The sequence below is a fragment of the Hemitrygon akajei genome, chromosome 10, assembly GCF_048418815.1.
Source record: "Hemitrygon akajei chromosome 10, sHemAka1.3, whole genome shotgun sequence".
NCBI classification, from domain to species: Eukaryota; Metazoa; Chordata; class Chondrichthyes; order Myliobatiformes; family Dasyatidae; genus Hemitrygon; species Hemitrygon akajei.
The window spans coordinates 29,136,873-29,159,080 of record NC_133133.1 but is presented as its reverse complement, the minus strand read 5'-3'; the positions used below and the strand labels follow the sequence as shown (position 1 = coordinate 29,159,080).

The 22,208-nt window shown below is 41.7% G+C and overlaps 1 protein-coding gene across 3 annotated transcripts in view; it reads left to right on the top strand.

Annotated features, from left to right (window-relative positions):
* The window catches only part of LOC140734255 (neuronal migration protein doublecortin-like), a 175,404-nt gene that overhangs the window by 8,057 nt on the left and 145,139 nt on the right, over positions 1–22,208 (top strand). For all 3 annotated transcript variants that reach the window (XM_073057979.1, XM_073057977.1, XM_073057978.1), the window contains exon 3: positions 7,425–7,768. In XM_073057979.1, the coding sequence (XP_072914080.1) occupies positions 7,425–7,768 (344 nt within the window). The remainder of the gene's footprint in view (positions 1–7,424; positions 7,769–22,208) is intronic.

Below are 22,208 nucleotides of genomic sequence, written 5' to 3'. Positions count from 1 at the left end.
TGGTAGAACCCTGATTTCCCCCATTACTCATGGTAGTTTAGTTAGTTCAATCGAAAGTTAATAGGGCTGACCTTCAAATATATCCGAGAACTAAGCTGGGTTTAGGGAGAGAGGGCACGACTCAGGGATGTGACTGGGTGGGAGGTAGTGAGAGTTTTTGGTCAGACACCCTGGGTCATTGGGTGTATTTAAGGCAGAGATAGATGGGTTCTTGACTAGCCAGGGCATCAAAGGGTATTGGGTGAAAGCAGGGGAGTGGGGATGACTGAATGAAGTGGATCAGCCCATGATTGAATAGTGGAGCAGACTCGATGGACCGAATAGCCTACTTCTGCTCCTATATCTTATGGTCTTATGGACACAGGTAAGGAGCCATTTGAGGAGGGGGTCATGGAGACATGAGAGATGTTGGAACCTCAAGCAACAAACAATGAGCTGGAGGAATTCAAAGGGGCAAGTACTGTCTATGGAAGGAAATCAATTTTTGAAATTTTGGGTATACCCCTGCATCAAAACTGCAAATAGAGGGACGAGATAGGGTAATGTTAAATCGAGTATTATTGAAGTGGATCTAGGATGAATGGATTGTACTGACCAATTACACTGCATAGGAAGCTGTGGAGTGGAGATGGAGGTATCGAGGACTGGGCTGAAGAGGATTGATGGGTGAGCCAGTGGTGTTGCTACCAGGAGCAATGTTGACAGTCCAGCACTATCAGTACTGTCCTGGGAGTTCCTGACAATGGTGGCTCTTAGCAGAATGAGGGTTGGTTTTCCAGTTGTGGAAATGACATTGTTTGATGGATGTGTAATGCTAAAACTGTATCAGAATTGCAAGCTAGACTCAAGCTGGTAAGTCTCTGAGTGTATGCCTGGAACTATGCGAAATGAATCAGGAATAGTTGGTATCGTATTTCACTTTTCTGAGTTTTATTTTGAATCATATGCCCTGAAATAAACTGTTAAGTGATTTGATTTCTTGGCCTTTGTTCTCGTTTAGCATGGGAGCACTATATATGAACTCTGTCAAATCTGTCACTCTCATAATGTGAAAGGTTGAATGCAATGAATAAACAGGCATGGCCAAATTGTGACTTCAAGAAGAAGAGTGATTATGGAAAATTAGTGAACCTCTCCTATCTGTTTCTATTTACTGAATTTAAAGCAAAGCCGAGAGCACAATATGGGTAGAGCTGATAGCTTTGTGAGCATCCATTTAATGCCATCTGTGTAAAGCTATCTGGCCTACACTCTACATTTATTGGTTTGGCTTTTATTTAGTATTTGCTTATTTATGTGACAGCAATTCACTTTGTAGCTATCTCATTATTAATTTATTTCCTTTGGAGACAGAATTAATTTTATAGGCTTTGTTCAGCATTTAATACTCAAAGCTGTAAAGTGCCTCGATTCAATGCCTGCAAAGACTTGTCTTTTCATTAGCGAACTTCCCTTGTTGGCTGACCCTCGTTATATCGTTTTCCTTTTACTGAACAAGACTGATGCATATTAACAGTTCACATCGGCATTAGAATGATTTCTTGTCAGGCATCAGTTAAGATGAGGAAATGCAGAACTTGGGTTGGCAAATTTTTAAAATACGTTCCCAAGTTTGATTTCCCCCTCCCCCAGTTTAATTAGTGGTGCTCAGCTTCTGTGGTAGTGGGTTTCCATTATAGTTGGTCACAATGTCTGTGGCCTGGGAGGACAAACAGATCAGGCATGGCTCTGGTTCTTCAGTCCTACTGTTGACTTCATGAATATGCAGACAAGGTTGAGTTTAATTGTGATACGCCATGTATGTGGGAAACGTACTTGCAGCTGTATCACATTATATAAGCAGCATTCACGAGGATACATAAATTATGCCTGGTTGTTCCGAGAAAGAAGGCAATCATATCAAAAGAAAAGCCAAAGTCCAATTTAGTGATCAAAGTGGGCATGGTGTTTTGCTAAATTGTATTGATTAGGGTTTTCAACAGGAGTAAGCCACACCATTCTTCCCCACCTCTTTGATGGCTCAATGGGTATGTCCATTACCAATCTCTATTGAGCAAAAAGTTAAAATTGTAATTCCATATCAGCTGATCTGAGCAGGTAAGATGGTAAATCTCCTTAAATTAGCCTTGATCCATTCAAGCATGGAAGAGGAGTGAGGAAAAATTGGAACACCTGCTGACTGTTAACTGTTGGAAATTGCATTAGTATGGGCCTGGATCAGAACACAATTGGGTTTGGATGTGATACAGTACTTTCTAATTTTAATACAAAGCTCTACATAGGCACAAGTATGGCCTTGACTGAGAAGGTAGTTGGCTAGCCCCAAGATGGTGCTTAAAAATAGAGGCAGAAAAATATAAATAGCATGGAATAGCTTTAGAATATATTGCCAGACTGTCTGTGTCCCACCCCCAGAATATTTCCTTTTTATGTATCACAATCTTTCTGAAGAGCCAGTCAAAGTTAATAAAGAGTTATACGTGACCTTTCAACTGAGATACTTGATTCAGCTAATCAAGTGTCGATTTATTGTTATTTATTAAAAAAGTACATCATTTTGCTGATAATAAGGTCCTTAATATTGTCCAACAATCTCTTCGACCCCTACCATCAGCATCAGATACCGTAACATTAGGACAAGGACTGTTAGGATGTGAATCGGCTTCCTTCCTCAGACTGTGACGTGACTGAACTCCCTGCCACCATCCAGGTTTCATCACGTATGAAACGCCAGTAGCATTAAACTCTTTACTTCTTAACATGTATCATAAATACACCTTATTATTTGTAAATTTATTTGTGTTAAATTACACACAACACAAAGTAATTTATATGTCCTGTGTTCTGCACATTGGTCCATTGTAATGTTGTTTTGTTTGGTGATGTACATATATATGGTTGATTGACAATAAAATTGAACTCATTTTCCCGAAGCACGTGGATTGCCGTACAATTGCCAATTAAGTTATTCTGCTCTTTTAGTTTTTTTCTGTATTTTGAGAAAGTGGTAACAATATTCTGCTGTTACCACCCCCAAAAAACAAAGAGAAGTGAACTTTAAATCAAATGTTATTAATTAATTGAATGAGAATAGACACAGATGAGTTTTCAGTTTAGTTATTAAGTAAAGAATTACATAAGAATTTTTATTCAAAGCCTCAAATGGGATCAAAAGCAAAATGAGAAGCAATTAAGAAGCTGATGCACTTCAATGTGTGTATTGAAGCCATTCATAACATACTGTTTCTTTCCCCTATCTCTCCTACTCTGAAAAGGAATATTGGCCTACTGTGTGCTTCAAAAATTCTAGTCCTTCGAATTTACGTAGATCCCATGTACAAGGTACTGATTAGTGTGTGGAGGGCTTCTCTAGAATTGCAATTAATTCAGCAAATTGACAAAGTGAGCAGTGCACATTCCTTACTATGTGTTGCAGGGCTCCTGATTAAACATATTTAAAGGCTCATTTTATTCAAATATATTCAAAGTACCGTATACAACTCTGAAATTCTTCTTCTCCAAATAGCCACGAAATCAAGAAAGAAAAGGACAGCAGTGTGATCATCAACCCCACCCCCCCACAATCCCCCCTCCATGCACAAAATAAAACAAAAACTAAATACGCACATTGACCCCCCCCCCAATCCCTCCCCTCCACACATAAAAAAACCAAGAAAGATTGCATGAAAAACACAATATTAAAAAAACCTTTAAGACTGAAAGAAGTCCATGGTCTAAATCTATATTCAAAATGCAGAAAACCTGGGTAACATTCTCTGGGCGTAGTGGCAGGCCACGCAAGCTTCCCTCCCCTGCAGCAGAGTGATCCCATCCGCGATCAAAAGACAGTCTCCCCTCTCCGGTAGGAGAGTGATCCCACCAATGAGCAAAAGACAGTTTCCCCTCTCTGGCAGGAGAGTGATCCCACCCGCGATCAAAAGACAGTCTCCCCTGTCCGACGCAGAGTGATCCCACCCGCGATCAAAAGACAGTCTCCCCTCTCCGGTAGGAGAGTGATCCCACCCGCGATCAAAAGACAGTCTCCCCTCTCCGGTAGGAGAGTGATCCCACCCGCGATCAAAAGACAGTCTCCCCTCTCCGGTAGGAGAGTGATCCCACCAATGAGCAAAAGACAGTCTCCCCTCTCCGGTCGGAGAGTGATCCCACCCGCGATCAAAAGACAGTTTCCCCTCTCCGGTAGGAGAGTGATCCCACCCGCGATCAAAAGACAGTCTCCCCTCTCCGGCAGCAGAGCGATCCCACCAATGAGCAAAAGACAGTCTCCCCCCTCCGGTAGGAGAGTGATCCCACCCGCGATCAAAAGACAGTCTCCCCTCTCCGGTCGGAGAGTGATCCCACCAATGAGCAAAAGTCAGTCTCCCCTCTCTGGTGGGAGAGTGATCCCACCAATGAGCAAAAGACAGTCTCCCCTCTCTGGTGGGAGAGTGATCCCACCCGCGATCAAAAGACAGTCTCCCCTCTCCGGTAGGAGAGTGATCCCACCAATGAGCAAAAGACAGTCTCCCCTCTCCAGTAGCAGAGCGATCCCACCAATGAGCAAAAGGCAGTCTCCCCTCTCCAGTAGGAGAGTGATCCCACCCGCGATCAAAAGGCAGTTTCCCCTCTCTGGTCAGAGAGTGATCCCACCCGCGATCAAAAGACAGTCTCCCCTCTCCGGCAGCAGAGCAATCCCACCCGCGATCAAAAGGCAGTTTCCCCTCTCTGGTAGGAGAGTGATCCCACCAATGAGCAAAAGACAGTCTCCCCTCTCTGGTAGCAGAGTGATCCCACCCGCGATCAAAAGGCAGTTTCCCCTCTCTGGTCGGAGAGTGATCCCACCAATGAGCAAAAGGCAGTCTCCCCTCTCTGGTAGCAGAGTGATCCCACCCGCGATCAAAAGGCAGTTTCCCCTCTCTGGTCGGAGAGTGATCCCACCCGCGATCAAAAGACAGTCTCCCCTCTCCAGTAGCAGAGTGATCCCACCCGCGATCAAAAGGCAGTCTCCCCTCTCCAGTAGGAGAGTGATCCCACCTGCGATCAAAAGACAGTCTCCCCTCTCCGGTAGGAGAGTGATCCCACCCGCGATCAAAAGACAGTCTCCCCTCTCCGGTAGGAGAGTGATCCCACCCGCGATCAAAAGACAGTCTCCCCTCTCCGGTAGGAGAGTGATCCCACCCGCGATCAAAAGACAGTCTCCCCCCTCCGGTAGGAGAGTGATCCCACCCGCGATCAAAAGGCAGTTTCCCCTCTCTGGTCGGAGAGTGATCCCACCAATGAGCAAAAGACAGTCTCCCCTCTCTGGTGGGAGAGTGATCCCACCCGCGATCAAAAGACAGTCTCCCCTCTCCGGTAGGAGAGTGATCCCACCAATGAGCAAAAGACAGTCTCCCCTCTCCAGTAGCAGAGCGATCCCACCAATGAGCAAAAGGCAGTCTCCCCTCTCCAGTAGGAGAGTGATCCCACCCACGATCAAAAGGCAGTTTCCCCTCTCTGGTCGGAGAGTGATCCCACCCGCGATCAAAAGACAGTCTCCCCTCTCCGGCAGCAGAGCGATCCCACCCGCGATCAAAAGACAGTCTCCCCTCTCTGGTCGGAGAGTGATCCCACCAATGAGCAAAAGACAGTCTCCCCTCTCTGGTGGGAGAGTGATCCCACCCGCGATCAAAAGACAGTTTCCCCTCTCTGGTCGGAGAGTGATCCCACCCGCGATCAAAAGACAGTCTCCCCTCTCCGGCAGCAGAGCGATCCCACCCGCGATCAAAAGGCAGTTTCCCCTCTCCGGTAGGAGAGTGATCCCACCAATGAGCAAAAGGCAGTCTCCCCTCTCCAGTAGTAGAGTGATCCCACCCGCGATCAAAAGGCAGTTTCCCCTCTCTGGTCGGAGAGTGATCCCACCCGCGATCAAAAGACAGTCTCCCCTCTCCAGTAGCAGAGTGATCCTACCCGCGATCAAAAGACAGTCTCCCCTCTCCGGTAGGAGAGTGATCCCACCCGCGATTAAAAGGCAGTTTCCCCTCTCCGGTAGGAGAGTGATCCCACCCGCGATCAAAAGACAGTTTCCCCTCTCCGGTAGGAGAGTGATCCCACCAATGAGCAAAAGGCAGTCTCCCTTCTCCGGTAGGAGAGTGATCCCACCCACGATCAAAAGACAGTCTACCCTCTCCGGTAGGAGAGTGAACCCACCAATGAGCAAAAGGCAGTCTCCCCTCTCCGGTAGGAGAGTGATCCCACCCGCGATCAAAAGGCAGTCTCCATCTCCGGTAGGAGAGTGATCCCACCCGCGATCAAAAGGCAGTCTCCCCTCTCCGGTAGGAGAGTGATCCCACCCGCGATCAAAAGGCAGTCTCCCCTCTCCGGTAGGAGAGTGATCCCACCCACGATCACAAGGCAGTCTCCCCTCTCCGGTAGGAGAGTGATCCCACCAGCGATCAAAAGGCAGTCTCCCCTCTCCGGTAGGAGAGTGATCCCACCCGCGATCAAAAGGCAGTCTCCCCTCTCCGGTAGGAGAGTGATCCCACCCGCGATCAAAAGTCAGTCTCCCCTCTCCGGTAGGAGAGTGATCCCACCAATGAGCAAAAGACAGTCTCCCCTCTCCGGTCGGAGAGTGATCCCACCCGCGATCAAAAGACAGTCTCCCCTGTCCGACGCAGAGTGATCCCACCCGCGATCAAAAGGCAGGGAGCTGGCACTCACCTTCCGCACTGGTCCAATGTTTCAATCTCCCTCGTCGCTTTAATTGACAAGCAACAGAAGCTTTAATCGGTATAATGGAGTCAAAGTCTCTCCGGGAGGTTCACTCACGCTGCCTCTGCCTCCCAGAATCCTCTCATGCAGAGTGCTGAAACACCGAAACGATCTCCAAACTGCAAATCACAGGAAACTTATTCCAAAATAAATAAAAGTAACTTGAAAAGTTGCAGGTTCTTCCTCAAAGGATGCCAGATTCTTTGTCATTAATGGGTTAACTTGGATTTATATATACGTTGGGTTGACTTGATTTTGCTAGGCTAATGGAAAGTTTGATCAAGAAATTTCATTTTATATTACAATTTACAATTCAAGCTACCATACTTATTTCTATTGTGGGTTTGAGGTATTGCCAAGTATATGCCAGCTACTGTCCCTGCTGCCAGAAATCATTTACAGGTTATGTCCTCAATCTGTGTTACCCTATAAGAAGGTATATCCACTACAAATTTGTGGATTTGTCACTTTTTGGAATTCATCTAATTCATTCAGTGTATTGCTGGCTATTAAGTTAATTTATATACAGCTATATTGACTGTTTAGCCTTAGTAAACATCCAGAGTAGTCATATCAGGTATCTAAACTGTACATCAATACTAAAAAAAAGTGAAAGCATCCCTTTCTGTCTTTATTTCAGTGTCAAATGATACCCTGTATTTTCTTTCTCTTCTCTTTAGGGGAGAGCTATGTTTGCTCATCACATGACATCTTTAAAAAAGTGGATTACACTAAGAATGTGAATCCCAATTGGTCTGTGAATGTCAAAGCCTGTGGTACCCAGAAAGTGCCTCAGTCTCTGGCCAGTGCCAAGCACATGACTGAAGTCAAAGAGACCAAGGATTTTGTCCGCCCTAAGCTGGTGACTGTTATACGGAGTGGAGTCAAGCCACGCAAAGCGGTAAGAGTCCTGCTCAACAAGAAAACGGCACACTCCTTTGAGCAAGTCCTTACCGACATCACTGAGGCCATTAAGCTGGAGACGGGGGTAGTGAAGAAGTTGTACACATTGGATGGCAAACAGGTGAGTTTTGCTGTTCTCTCAGCTGCAAGGTGAGCCATCAAACCTGTGCATGTAGTCCTGTACTACTGTCAATAGTTTGTCATTTGAAATCTGCATTGTATTTAAATCACTGACGCTCTAAATTTTCCACTACCTCAAATTTCTGATATTCTGTAAGGCAAGTTTGTTTTGGAAACAACTTATAAAAAAAAAGTCATTAAAACCTGGACATTATTAAAATAAGCATTTTACTACGAGTCATCATCTAGGTGCAAATCTTCAAAGTCCTATTAGAGTGACCCCATGTTATTCTTGGTAATAAAATAAAGTAATACAGGACTAGAAGGGCCGAGATGGCCTGTTTCCGTGCTGTAATTGTTATATGGTTATAATGAGTTTAGAGCTTTATTTGTTTGAAGTATCATAATGATCGTTAGCATAATTTGAAAGCATGATAATAGGGCATGTTTGGGTAAGGGGTAGCGCAATCATTTTATGGTGCCAGTGGTCACAGATCACAGTTCAATTCCCACCATTATCTGTAAAGAGTTTGTATGTTCTCACCATGACTGCTTGGACTTCCTCCCTTATTCCAAAAACATACGGTTAGTGTTAGTGAGTTATGGGCATTTTACATTGGTGCTGGACACTTACGGGCTTCCCCCAGCACATCGCAAGCGATAACACAATTGTTGCAATTCACTATATGGTATCGCTATTTTCATGTACATGTGACAAATAACACTAATCTCTTTGAGATCTTTAAACAAAGATGCACTTGATAGTGGTAGAAGATCGGCAGAAGGAGTTGAATTATTGATAGATCATCTGATGCATGAACAAAGGTGCAAGGAAGAACATATGATAAAAATGTGCAGCACTTTTTGTGACAAGGTTGAGTTGATAAAATGAAACAGGTGGCCAGGTATACTGGAGGAAAGAGGTTAAAGCTCCATGTGATATCTAGTATTTAAGACTTTATTGAGGACTGCCACAGCAATTATCAGATACAACAATAAAGGAATTGCCTACCAATGGAGAAGACAACATCACAGGTGAGGGCCATCTCTGATGACTTATTAATCTTGCCACATGTTCTTTGTTTTGCTTTTTAATTTTGATAAATTTCATTTGAAACTAATAAGCCCTTCCTTTTGTTTCTGAAACCTTGCCCAAGTGTTATGTATTGATGGTGTTTTAGCTTGGGGACAATGCACTCTCTTCCAAGCAATATGTACAAAATGGTGAAGGAACTCAAAAAGTCAGGCAGCATCTATGGAGCAAAGCATCCGCAGAATCTCTCTTTGTTTATGATTTGCCATCTCCTCTGATTCATTTTGCAAATCTCCCAACTGTTCTCACATATGTTTAGAGATAATGTTTGGAGTAGCAATTACTTAAAATGGGTTGATCCATCTTGGTATCAAGTGAAATTACTAATGACATTATTAAGATGTACTGTTCATTACCACATCTCCCAATATAGAATGACTTTAAGTAGAGCTGTGTCCTTGGGTTTATATTCAGATGTGTGCAGCTTCACAATAACAAGTGCAATAAGAAGGATACGTGAGCTTTGCAGTGGAGTGGGTCGTCTCATGTTGTTGAAGACAGGTAACAAAGCCCCTGTATAGCAGTGAACATCTCTATTTGAAACATAAAACTGTTTGGCCCAAAAATCACTCAACAGCTTGAAGGTAAGCATTCCCCATGTTTTTCAAACTGGGCCAGATTCCAACGATAGTTATGGTCTTGACTGCAGTTAATCTGACCTTACAATCCATCTTGAAGACTTTGGCCAAATTTGAGTCTCCTGTGATTTACTTTCACCTGCATGAAATAGACATCTCCTACAGTGTTGTGAGTAAAATGACAGTTCAGCATCATGCAAAAATCAGACTTATCCATTACATGTGGTCCACACCACGTTTGTCATCTAATATTAAAAAATAGTTGATTAGCCTCACTGGCTGTGCCATTTCTTGGAAAATAGTAGGTTAATGATGACCATGAGCAACAAGGAAACTGGGAACTTCATCAAAAGTATCAGGTATGTCATTTCCCTTCCTTATCTTAATAATAAGGTGTGATTTAATTTGCAGCATAGTATTAATGTTGGTCATTTCTTAGAAATGTGTCTAAATAAGACAAATGACCATTAGATGAGAAATTCTGCAACACCATACTTACTATGAAATGATGTGAAAGAATTGTATGCAATGAAATTTTGATTGTTATTAATCTTGACGAAGAACAGACTGTGCCAGAGTCAAAATTAAAATTCAGACTGCTTGAGTTTAAGGAGGAGTGGTAGGGAGGTGTCACAGTTTATCATGCCTGATTTCTCACTTGTGTGTGAGATGTTTGTGGATGCTTTGGCAGTAATTCAGCATCATCAATGCACATAAAGTTAAAGGACTCCACTCTGAATTACTACAATCCAAATTACCAATGCTTCATTAGATTTCATTCTTTAAATGGTGGGCTAAACAATACTCTGTGTCGTACTAACGTATAGACAGATCAAAGTTCAAAGTAAATTTATTATCAAAGTGCATATACGTCACCATATACAACCCCAAGATTTGTTTTCTTGTGGGCATGCACAGTAACTCCAAGAAATACAATAGAATCAATGAAAGGTCAAGATCAACAGGGTGAACAAACAACCAACATGCAATATGCAAAACAGAATGTGTAAATACAGAAGAGAGAAATATTAATAATAATAAATCATTATGCAATAAATGTCAAGAACATGAGATGAAGAGAACTTAAAAGTGAGTCCATAGGTTTCAATTCATAGTGAAGTTATCTACTCTGGTTCAAGGGCCTGATGGTTGAAGGGTAATAACTGCTCGTGAAGCTGGTGGTGTGGGTCAATGCAGAAGACAGGAACATTGACCAGAAATATGCTAGAAACAGCACAATGGTAGTCTGGAATCAAAAACATGCATTAGAACAGGACATACATGGGTCCTAATGATTTGCAAGTACTTCAATGCACTTGTGTTGGAGAAGGGAATTGGTAATTAAGGGATTGTTTTCCTTATGAACCAAACATCAGCAACATACTGTATATTAAGGCAGACATGATGGAGACTGAGGCCACACAAGACCCTAGTGCGAGACCTGGAATTCTCATTGGAGAGGGAAATTCTGGAGATGGAGGTTCTATGTACTGGGACACCATTGGAAGAATCCCGGGACACAGCAGGAACCCATTCAACTGAGCAATAGAGAAATGGGTTTTATGTCCTCATAAGCTGTGCACCCTGTTGTAATGGAAAAAATTATTTTAAAATTTGTTATGTGTTCTTATTCAGTTCAGGGTATTTTGATATGCATCTGCAAACAAAGGAGACGACAAGAAAACACTTCATTAGAAATAGCACAAATGCAATAGAGAAAGTAAAGCAGATATCTATAGTAGTAGCAGTACAGAAATCAAAATAATACTTGTCATGTATTAAACAGGCTGATCTCTGCAATATTGGAGGGGAGTCATAAACCCAGCGATCTTTCACACAGCCTGTTTCCTCTCTCCAACTCTTTGACTCAATGTACTATTCCCTGTCTTAACACTGGCACCCGTTGTGAGCTAGCCTAGGACCCAACTCTTCCTCCTCCACAAAGAAAGTTCCCCTTTTCAAACCCTTGAAAACCCCTTACACTAGTACTTTCCCATCCCTTGGTGGTGCCAGTTGCATCTCCCCCACCCCCCATGTCTTACGACCTTCAGTCCAGAAAGACGTGTTTTCCACCAATATTATAGCTGCAGACTTGTACTCATTGATTTTCTCAAAACATTGCTGTGGACTGCTTCTCTTGTACTTTCTCAAAACAATCCCATTCCAAGCCAACACCACTTTGTCTTTCAGACTTCCATTTTATTTTAGCATATATCAGGGAGGAATGATACTAAACTCTTTCCTTACACCTGTAAATAGTTGCATCAAATCATTTCAGTAGGTGGATCAGAGATTCATTCATCAATGCATTATGATCATTGTAGGCCGGTGCTGCCAAGAAGGATTCGACAAATTATTATGTGAATATCTGAGTACTCTTGCCTGACTACTGGCAATTTATATTGGTATTTAATATTGAGTATTGAGATAATCACTTTGTCTGAACTGGAGTCTAGCGTTCAACATACCCCTTGGGAAATGCCTCTCACTATCAAGGTGTCTCTTATAGCCCATGTGGCTCTCCTCTGTTTTACCGAGAGCAGAAGCTGGTGTTGTGCAGATGGGACTTCCCTTTCCTGTTCCTCCTGCCCCTCTTACTTCCACCCTTCTTCACTCTGCTCTTCATATCCCTTAGTTTCTGCTGCTGCTGTCCCTCAGCATCATCTATTGTCTTCATTTGACTGAATGATGCGGCATACTGCATGCAGGAGCAAAGTTTCTACGGCTAACTGCAGGTATGACAGGGTGTCCCTGGACTGATGCAGGCATGGATGAAAGAAAAGTGGAAAGTTTTGGGTTGTGTAGAAGGGAAAGATTAGATTGATCACGGAGTAGGTATATATACAGCAGGTCAACACAATCCTGGGCCAAAGGGTCTGTACTGCGCTGTACTCTTCTATGTTTTCAGAAGACCAATGGCATTTTCACAATCCTTCTAGAGCTTGTGTGGATCTCATCATAGCAACACACTACCATTTTGTCATTGAGGCAGAATAGTCAATGCCACAACCAGCAATAAATTCAGGCTGCTTGAGTTTGAGGGAGAGGAAGGGAGGAGGTGCGGAGTTGGGGAAGTAAAGAGTAGCATTAGTGCCACTGGATCTGTGGCTTGGAGCAGTGCAGGCTGTGAGAAACGTCTGCCAGGTCATTCTCCCTCAGGAGGAAGGCTCCCTGCATGCTTCCCAGAAACATTATGTTCACCATTAGGAAGATCTTTCCATTGATCCACAATGACCTGAACATTGTGATGATCAGTGAAGGGAAGAGAAGCCACACAAAAGCCTTTCTCCCAGTCAACGAGGAAATGTGTGTGGCGTGTAACTAGTGATGTCATTAGACAAAAGATAGGCTTTCTGAGGTGGATTGTTCTTGGATGTACCTGGTTCAGTCCCCGATGGGTCCAGTTTTCTCCAAGAAATTATCACTAACTTGCTTTGACTCCACTAAAATCTTTTTTATGCTCTATTTGCACATAACAGATGGGACCCACTTTCTATTTTGAATTGGTATTATGGATCCCTATGTACTGTATTTGGGTAAATGCAATAGATGATTTTAAAATGGTTTGTGCACAATACAATATGTTTGAATGGAAAGCACAGTATTGCATACAAATAGTATTTAGAATTCTATCTATTATATTTAAAAGCATGCACTGTTAAGAATGGTGACTATTTTTAAGCATGTAGATGCAGTAGAATCTGAATACTGAATAATTCCAAATTATGCGGATTGATAATCTGCTGCATCTATATTTTAACTTTGACATTAATTAGTTTTTTGCATACTTGTATGTAAAAGTCCTTGTTAGAAGTGGGGTGGTGGGAGGAGTGGTCTCTGTGAATATTTCTAGAACTTATAAAAGGACTGTTTAAATCACATATTCACTAGTTTCCACAAGTACCCTACAGTAATTAGAATTGCAGAATCTGAGCAAGTGCACCTGGGATCTCTGCAAGGTTCGCAGAATTTGCATGTTTTTTACATACTCGTGTGCAGGTTATTTCACTTATTTACAGGGCATGCGAAAAAACTTTGTGCAAGTTATTCCGAAAACTTTATGGTAAATTCAATACAATGTGTTTGCAATCATTTTGTGACTGGAGTGGATGAGAATTAGTGACCTGTATTTTGGGTCGTAGGCACAGGTTGTCCCCAGATTACAGCTGGTTCGTTGAATTGCTTGTAATGTGAACCATTTTCTAGTCCGATATGTGGCCACGAACCAAGTTCCAATGTGGCAGAAGATGCCAGCAGCTCTATAGCAGTCAGCAAATCCATATCATTATCATCAGCTGTGTTGTCTGATGTAGGCAATCATGGTCCATGATCTATGTTCCCTCTAAGCTGTAAGCATGTGCGCGTGCACACACGTTTTTCAACCAGTGCACAAAGGAAATTAATGTGCACACAAGAGGTTAGTTACCTAAAATAATGTAGTAATTAATAATTATACCTATTGAAAATAGTCTTTTAGCCAAATGTTTCTGTTAACTAGTTATTCGGTTTTTCAAATACCGTAATGCACGTCACAAATTTACATCACCTCACCTTTCCTGTTCTGGTTTGTACAGCTGCATCACAGCGGCAGCCATCTTTGGCGGACAGTGTTCATATCGTAAACTTCACATTTGGCAATGAACAAGTTAATGCCTTATGTCTAAAATATCATGATTTTCTAGCTGAAAATACTATAATAGTTAGACGGTTTAATGATTTAAAATTTTCCATGCAAGAAAAAATTAAGTCCAAACTGATTTCAAACTTTATTCAAATGGTGGCATTTGTACTTCAAATTGAACAGTTTTTGTGACCTTGCACAGTTGATGGACATTGGGGGAACCTTTCTTGTGTCTAATGCGGACTGTGGGGAGGTTTTAGCCTAATGAATCAACTCAAAAACAAGCTGAGAAACCGTTTAGATGAATGTCATTTGGATATGTTAATAAGGATCAAAAGCTATCAATTGGATTGAAGTTCTATTAGTCTAGATAGAGTTTACAAAGAATGGGTAAATGCCAAAGACAGGAGAGAGAAAAAATAACTGAGTGACTTAAATATGTATGTTATTTTGTTGTTATTCTGTGCAGTTTTATGTCAAATATTTTGTAAACCTACATAAACTCTGCCATGTGTGCATTCAGTGCACATATACTTTTGTCACAGGAAAAATATTTGCACGACATAAGATTTTTGCGCACATTGACAACTAAAAATTAGAGGGATCATTGTCCATGACTATGATCGTTCTTGGTTAAACTTTTTACAGAAGTGGTTTGCCATTGCCTTCTTCTGGGCAGTGTCTTTACAAGATGGGTGACCCCACCCATTGTCAGTACTCTTCAGAGATTTCCTGCCTCGTGTCAATGGTCGCATAACCAGGACCTGTAATATGAACCAGCTGCTCAGACGACCATCCATCATGTGCTCCCATGGTGTCTCGTTACCCTGATCGAGGGGGCTAAGCAGGTGCTATACCTTGCCCAAGGGTGACCAGGAGGCTGGCAGAGGGAAAGGTGCCTTACACTCTGCTAGAGAGGTATTTCCACCCCTCCAACTAATTACCTGTCCCAAATGCTTGTTTGTATGTATGGGCTGTACCTAGATCAAGCATTAGTAAGGTAGGCTGGACCTATATCTGTATTGTTACTTTGACTGTTGTCAGTGGGAATAAACATGGTTTAGATGGCCCAGCAGAAATGAGTTTGTTCCATATTCACTTGCGAATAGTGTGTTCAGTGATGCGGTGGAACAAATTCTGTTACTGCACTGACCTATCTCATTATTGGAAGAAAGATAGACAAATGAAATGGCATTTGGTGTGTGGAGAGTGGTGATAAAATAAACCTATTCTTTTAAAATCATGCTCCATGATGCTTGGCAAGGATAAGAGTACATATTGTAGCATTTTCCTCCTCACTCACATTTAAGAGATGCCCCAGTTTCTCATTCAGTCTTGCCTTTAAAGTGGGAGACATTTCTTCTTTCTATTACTGTTGGATTTGTGACAATGGGATCAGTTTAGCTAAACGACTAGTGATTCCTGCTATTGATAACCCCTTTGTGATGTGTCTTGGTGGGAAATGTAGTTTTTGATTTTCACTATAGAATTTAGATTTCTGTTCTAAATAAGTAATTGAATGCCTTTGAAGAAGCAGGTACTGGTGTAAGACACTTTCCTAAAACACATGCACATAGGAGAACCGTAAGAATTGCAGAAAGTTAATTTCAATACTTTGAGCCGAGACTTCATGGCTCATCTCATGGAATTAGAGCCTCAGAACATTACAATGAAAGAAATTTGGGATGTTGTGTTACAAGATATTACCATGTACCTTGGCCAAGCAACCGTAACCAGTTCTGCTTGTTGACAACCCTCTGACTGAGAGGTTTGGGAGTTGAAATCCCTTTAGAACTTTAACACCTCAAAGCTGGTTTGAGAGAGTTGACAGCTTCTCTTTTTTGGGGGTTATGGAATCAAGGTGAAGCTTTAACTGTCTATTCAATTCAACATGAGGTCCAATGACAGTATTTGGGGGAAAAAAGGTGTGGAATTCCTGAGCTGGCATTTATTATTCAAGCAATGCCACTCTAAACACCAGCCTTATGAGGAATAACAAGAGGGCTCCAATACTTATGAAATAACAAGCGGAATTTTGTAATAGACCGCCTTTAATGCACTTTTTCTGTTGGTGCAAGAATAGTTGAGGACTTTTATTTAACCTCTTTCTCCCCACCCCACCGAGACACAAGGGATGGAAGATGTGTTTAATTGCAGAATCCATCAATGTTTCTTTGCATATCAGAGTTAAATTGAATTTTCATGATTCATGAAATCACTTGCTTTCCCTATTCATTTTATCACATTGCTATCAATGATATTTCCAATTTTGATATCAGGTTGGAGATAAAAGGGCATCTTATACTTTCAAAATAACAGGAGCTTTGAAAAGCCACAAGTGTATAGTTTTCCATTTCGCTTTGATACAAAAAATCTTGAACATTGTTTTAGATAATATAGCTGATAGATCCCCAAGTGCTGTTTTAAACTCTAATTCTCTGGTGCTCCGTCACCCCTCCTTCCCTAATTAATTTTAAATGATTATTATTAACATTGAGATAGATTAACAATTGATGATTAATAGAAGACAGACTCGGTGCTTTGCTTCTCATAGGATACTGTAGAAAAGCTCTTGGTTAAATTGTCTGGCTCATCTCAGCAATAAATGAACATTATAGGATTTTGTTTTCCAATTTCTCATTTCTGAAGGCATAGCCAGAGATGAAAGTAGTAACTGCCTATGCCTGCATTTTGCTCTATTTTTGTGAAATAAGTCATTGGAGGGAGATGTGTTCCCAGCACTTCATCAAGTAAGGATAAATATGAGAGTCATGAACCTGCTCAATGGATATAAATTCTGTAATGTCCATATATGGAATGAAACACATTTTACTTGCCTTCAGATTATTCTTTTCCAAATGGGATCACTTTAGGAAAATGTTTATTTAATTAGTCTTGGGAAAGGAACAAGCATTCTTTCAAAAAAATGGTGATGTAAAACGGGAAAGCTGTGGAAATGGCACCAGACACAGCAATCCTGGATGTGCAAGGTAAGGAAACCTAAGTAGGTGATGTTGGTACACTTACGCCCCTCTTTCTTTTATCTCTTCTTCTCTGCTCAGTGACTGAAACTACCTTTTAAATCCATCCTTCATGCCTGAGTTTACTGACATGCACTGGCCAAACCAGAATCCTGATTGATCCCTCAGTACAGACCTCATTTCCACTCCATTAAGTCCAAGTAAAGTAGAGTTGATATTCATAGAAACATAGAAAACCTAAAGCACAATACAGGCCCTTCGGCCCACAAAGTTGTACCGAAATTACTAAACTTAGCTATAGCCCTCTATTTTTCTAAGCTCCATGTACCTATCCAAAAGTCTCATAAAAGACCCTATCGTATCCGCCTCCACCACCGTTGCCGGCAGCCCATTCCACGCACTCACCACTCTCTGAGTAAAAAAAAACTTACCCCTGACATCTCTGAACCAACTCCCCAGCACCTTAAACCTGTGTCCTCTTTTGGCAACCATTTCAGCCCTGGGAAAAAGCCTCTGACTATCCACATGATCAATAGGATAAGATTATTTCATCTTGTCTCCATTAATAAAAAGTACATATTCACTTATTTCTCGCTATGATCTGATTTGGCTGCTACTACTGTTACTTCTGATAACCATCCTGCTTCCTAAGCCTTACTTTGCCCCAAGATCAGGGTTGAGGCCCCCTGAGACCATGCACCCCACATCTCATCTAATTTTTTAACCTACTTACCTTCTGCCCTTCCCAAGTTGATCTTGGCCATGAGCTCCATCTCCACTTCCCTCCATCTTGTACCCAATCAAATGCCTTATCAGGGTTCCTTTTAAGCTGATGCATTCTATTGTGTATGCGGACTTCCACTCATTCTTTGAATCTGCTTTCATTACCACTCTCTCAAAAGAACAACTCTAGCACTGTAAATTATAATACCACTATTTCATCATCTGTGAAACATGCCACCTCACTAATTTAAGTTTATTTTGCACATATAGAAGTCAATGGATATAATAATGAAGGCCAAACCTGTTGTATGACTGTGAATTGACTATTCAGGAGTACTTAGCATTTCAGGTGGATAGGTAGAAAGTAAAAAAAAGTGGGATTGCTCTTTTAAAAATTAATTTACCATATGGTGTGGGAAGATATTGGTTCCAATCATGAGAGCTTGGATGGAGATGAGAAATAAGAAGTCATTGATTGGAGTAGTATATAGACAGTCTAACAGTTGCTATACTCCAAAACAAAGTGTAAGTAACGGGAGATGGTATCAAAGGTACTGCAGTAATAATGAGTGACTATACTGTATCATTGTATATACAGGACAAATCAACTTAACAGAAGTAGCCTTGAGTACTCAGGATGGATTTTTAGAACAATATATTGAAGAAACAACTGGAGAGCTGGGTGTACTTCATCTGCTAATGTGTAATGTGACAGGTAAAAGATTCCCTGGCAATTAAATAGGGAGGGGGATCAGTGTGATAGAATTTAAAATTCAACTTAAGAATGAAAAACCTGGGCCTAAAACTAGTTTCTGAGGCTTCGATAACATCATTTACAGTGGCTAATGAAAAACATTGGCTAAAATGGACCAGGAAGGTTGATAGAAGTTTCAATAAAAAAATGAGCCACTGTACATGGATCATTCAGAAATCTTGTGGCAGAGGGGAAGAAGCCATTCCTAAGATGTTTAGTGTGGGTCTTTATGCTCCTGTACCTCCTCACTGATGGTAGTAATGTGAAGCGGGCATGTCCCAGGTGGTGACTGCAGCCTTCTTAAGCACTGCCTGCTGAAGATGTTTTTGGGGGACTTGGGCCCATGATGCTGCTGGCTGAGTCTACATCCCACTACAACTTCTTATAATCCTGTGCATTCACACCAAGGGCTGATGCAACCAGGCAGATTACTTCACTGTGGAATCTGTAGAAATTTGTTAGAGTGTCTGGTGACAGAGTCTCCTCAAACTCCGAATGAACTGTAGCCACTGGTGTGCTGCCTTTGTGAATGCATCAACTTACTGGCCCCAGGATAGAACCTCTGGGATGTTGATACTGAGGAACTTTCCATTTCCACCAAAGACTTCTCAATGAGAATGGGTGTATTTTCTCTCCCTTCCTGAAGTCCACGATCAATTCCTTGGTCTTGCTGATGAGTGTAACATTCTTGTGACACCACTCAACCACTTGATCTGTCTTGCTCTTTGTTAACTTGAGGTCATTCAAAGCTAGCAGTTCATTTCCTAACATCAAATTTTCTGTTCACTCATCACCCTGTATCTGCTGATTGACGTTTTCTGCTAGTTAAGCTACATGTTAACACTTTCACACTTGCTTGAAGCCTATCCAATGTGGATTCAGCCCTCCCTGGCTTGGTAATCGCATAGAGCTTCTGATCATCCATGCTCCTCTGGCTTCTAAATCATCTGCTTTTCATCGTGCACCACTGGTAGTCGTGGTTTTAGCTGCAATAGTGCTAGGCTTTGGAATTTCTTCCCTACATCTTCCTACCATTCCATTATCCTTTTAGATCCTTCTTTAAAATATACATGTTTAGTTGTCTCAGCTTTTCTTATGTGAATTTATGGAAAAATGTCTTTACCAATGGCTGTGCAGGGGATATTTTGCTGTATTAGAGGTGATATATAAATGTAAGTTCTGAGGAATCATATTAAGTTTAAGTTCTCATTTAAGGTTGTTTAATGACATTTCCTGTACACAAGTGTAAAGGAGAACAAAATAATTGTTACTCCAGATCCGGTGCAGCTTAAAACAACAAAAGAAAAAGAACACAATAATAAGAAAAAAACACAATAAATAATAATACATAAAATAGCTTATGTACATAGATTGATTGCGTAGCCATAAAATGGTCCTAGACTGTACATAAGGTGACTGACAGGTAATAATAAAGTAATGGTGGAGTTAGTCCATAAGATATAGGAGCAGAATTAGGCCATTCAGCCTATCAAGTCTGTGCTAAAATTCCATGATGGCTGATTTATTATTCCTCTCCACCTCATTTTCCTGCCTTCTCTCCCGTAACCTTTGATGCCCTGATTAAAATAAAACATTATCAACCCCCACCTTATGTATACCCACTGTAGTGGCCTGCACAGCGTCTGTGGCAATGAATTCCACAGATTCCCCACACTCTGGCTGAAGACATTTTTACCCCACCTTTGTTCTAAATGGATGTCCCTCTATTCTGAGGTTGTGCCCTCTAGTCCTAGACTCGCCCACTATAGGAAGCACCCTCTCCACAGCTAATCTATCTAGATGTTCAATATTTGACAGATTTAAATTAGATTTCCCCCTTCCATTCTTAATTCCAGCAGGTACAGGTGCACTGCCATTAAATGCACCACGTATGTTAACCTTCTCATTCTTGGGATCATTCTCGTGAGCCTCCTCTGGACTCTCCCCAATATCCCCATCTTTATTCCTTCTACCAAAGTGTATAACTATGCACTTCCCTTCTGTTGGTTTACCTTCCCAATCATTTTTGCTATATTATATACCCTCTCTTTTCTTTAATGCAGTCTTTGAATTCCCTTATCAGCCATAGTTGCTTCATCACCTTTGGGATGTATCTTTTCTGTGCCTTCCAAGTTGCTCCCAGAAACTGTAGCCACTGCTGTTCTGCCATCATCACTGTTGGTGTCCCCTTTCATTCAATGGTGGCCAGCTCCTCTCTCATTCCTCTGTAATTCCCTTTTATTCCACTGTAATACACAGGTGTACCAAAAGGCTATATGCCATATTTTGGTTTGTTGATGACACTACTGTCATTGGCCGAATCAAGGTGGTGATGAATCAGCATGTAGAAAAGAGACTGAAAATCTGGCAGAGTGATGTCACAACGACAAACTCTCACTCAATGTCAGCAAGATTATGGAACTGATTATTGATTTCAGGAGGAGGAAAGTAGAGGTCCAAGAACCAAACCTCATCGGGGGATCAGAGGCAGAGAGGGTCAGCAAATTTAAATTCCTCTGTTATCATTTCAGAACGTGTTATCATTTGAGTCCAGCATGTAAGTGCCTTTACGAAGAATGCACAGCAGTGCCTCTGCTTCGTTAGATGTTTATGAAGACTTGGCATAATGTCTAAAGCTTTGACAAACTTCTATAGATGTGTGGTGAAGAGTATATTGACTGGTTGTATCACGGCCTGGTGCGGAAACACCAATGCTCTTGAATGAAAAATCCTACAAAAAGTAATGGATACGGCCCAATCCATCAAGGTTAAAGCCTTCCACACCATTGAACACATCTACGGTACATCAAGCGCTGCTGCATGAAAGCAGCATCCATCATCAGGGAACCTCACAACCCAGGACATGAGGAAGGAAGTACTGGAGCCTCTGGACCCACACCACCAAATTCAGCAACAGTTATTTCCCCCTCAACAATCAGGCTCTTGAACCTGTGGGAATATCTTTACTCACCTTCACTTGCCCCATCACTGAACTGTTCCCACAACCTGTGAACTCACTTTCAAGGACTCTTCATATTTTCAAAATTTATTGCATACTTATTAATTTATTATTATTTCTGGTTTTCTTTTGCTTTTGCACAGTTTGTTGTCTTTTGCACACTGGTTGTTTGCCCACCCTTTTGGATGGATTCTTTCATTGATTCTGTTACATTTCTTGATTTACTGTGTTTGTATATGGTGACCTATGTAGTTTGATAATAAATTGATTTTTAACACTGAAAGGATAGAATAGAAATTTATTGTCATTTTTGAGATTGCTGTACATCCAATATTAGCTTTCCCTTCTAATATTGCAGGGTGAATTCAGTCATATTATGATCACTGCCTCCTGAGGGTTCCTGTACCTTAACTCCCTAATCAAATCTGGTTCATTGGTTAACACCAATTGCTGTTCCCCCAGCGGGGTCAACCACAAGTAGCTCTAAAAAGCCATCTCGGAGGAGATCTACAAATCCCCTCTTATAGTTATCGTAGTTAGGAGTTTGGGATCCAGCACAAAACTGATTTTCCCAATCTACCTGCTGTTTGAAATTCCCCATGATCATTGTAACTTTGCCCTTTTTGCATGCCTTTTCTATCTCCATTGTAACCTGTAGCCCACATCCTAGCTACCGTTCAGATGCCTGTATATAACTTTCATCAAGATCATTTTACCCCTGAAGTTTCTTAA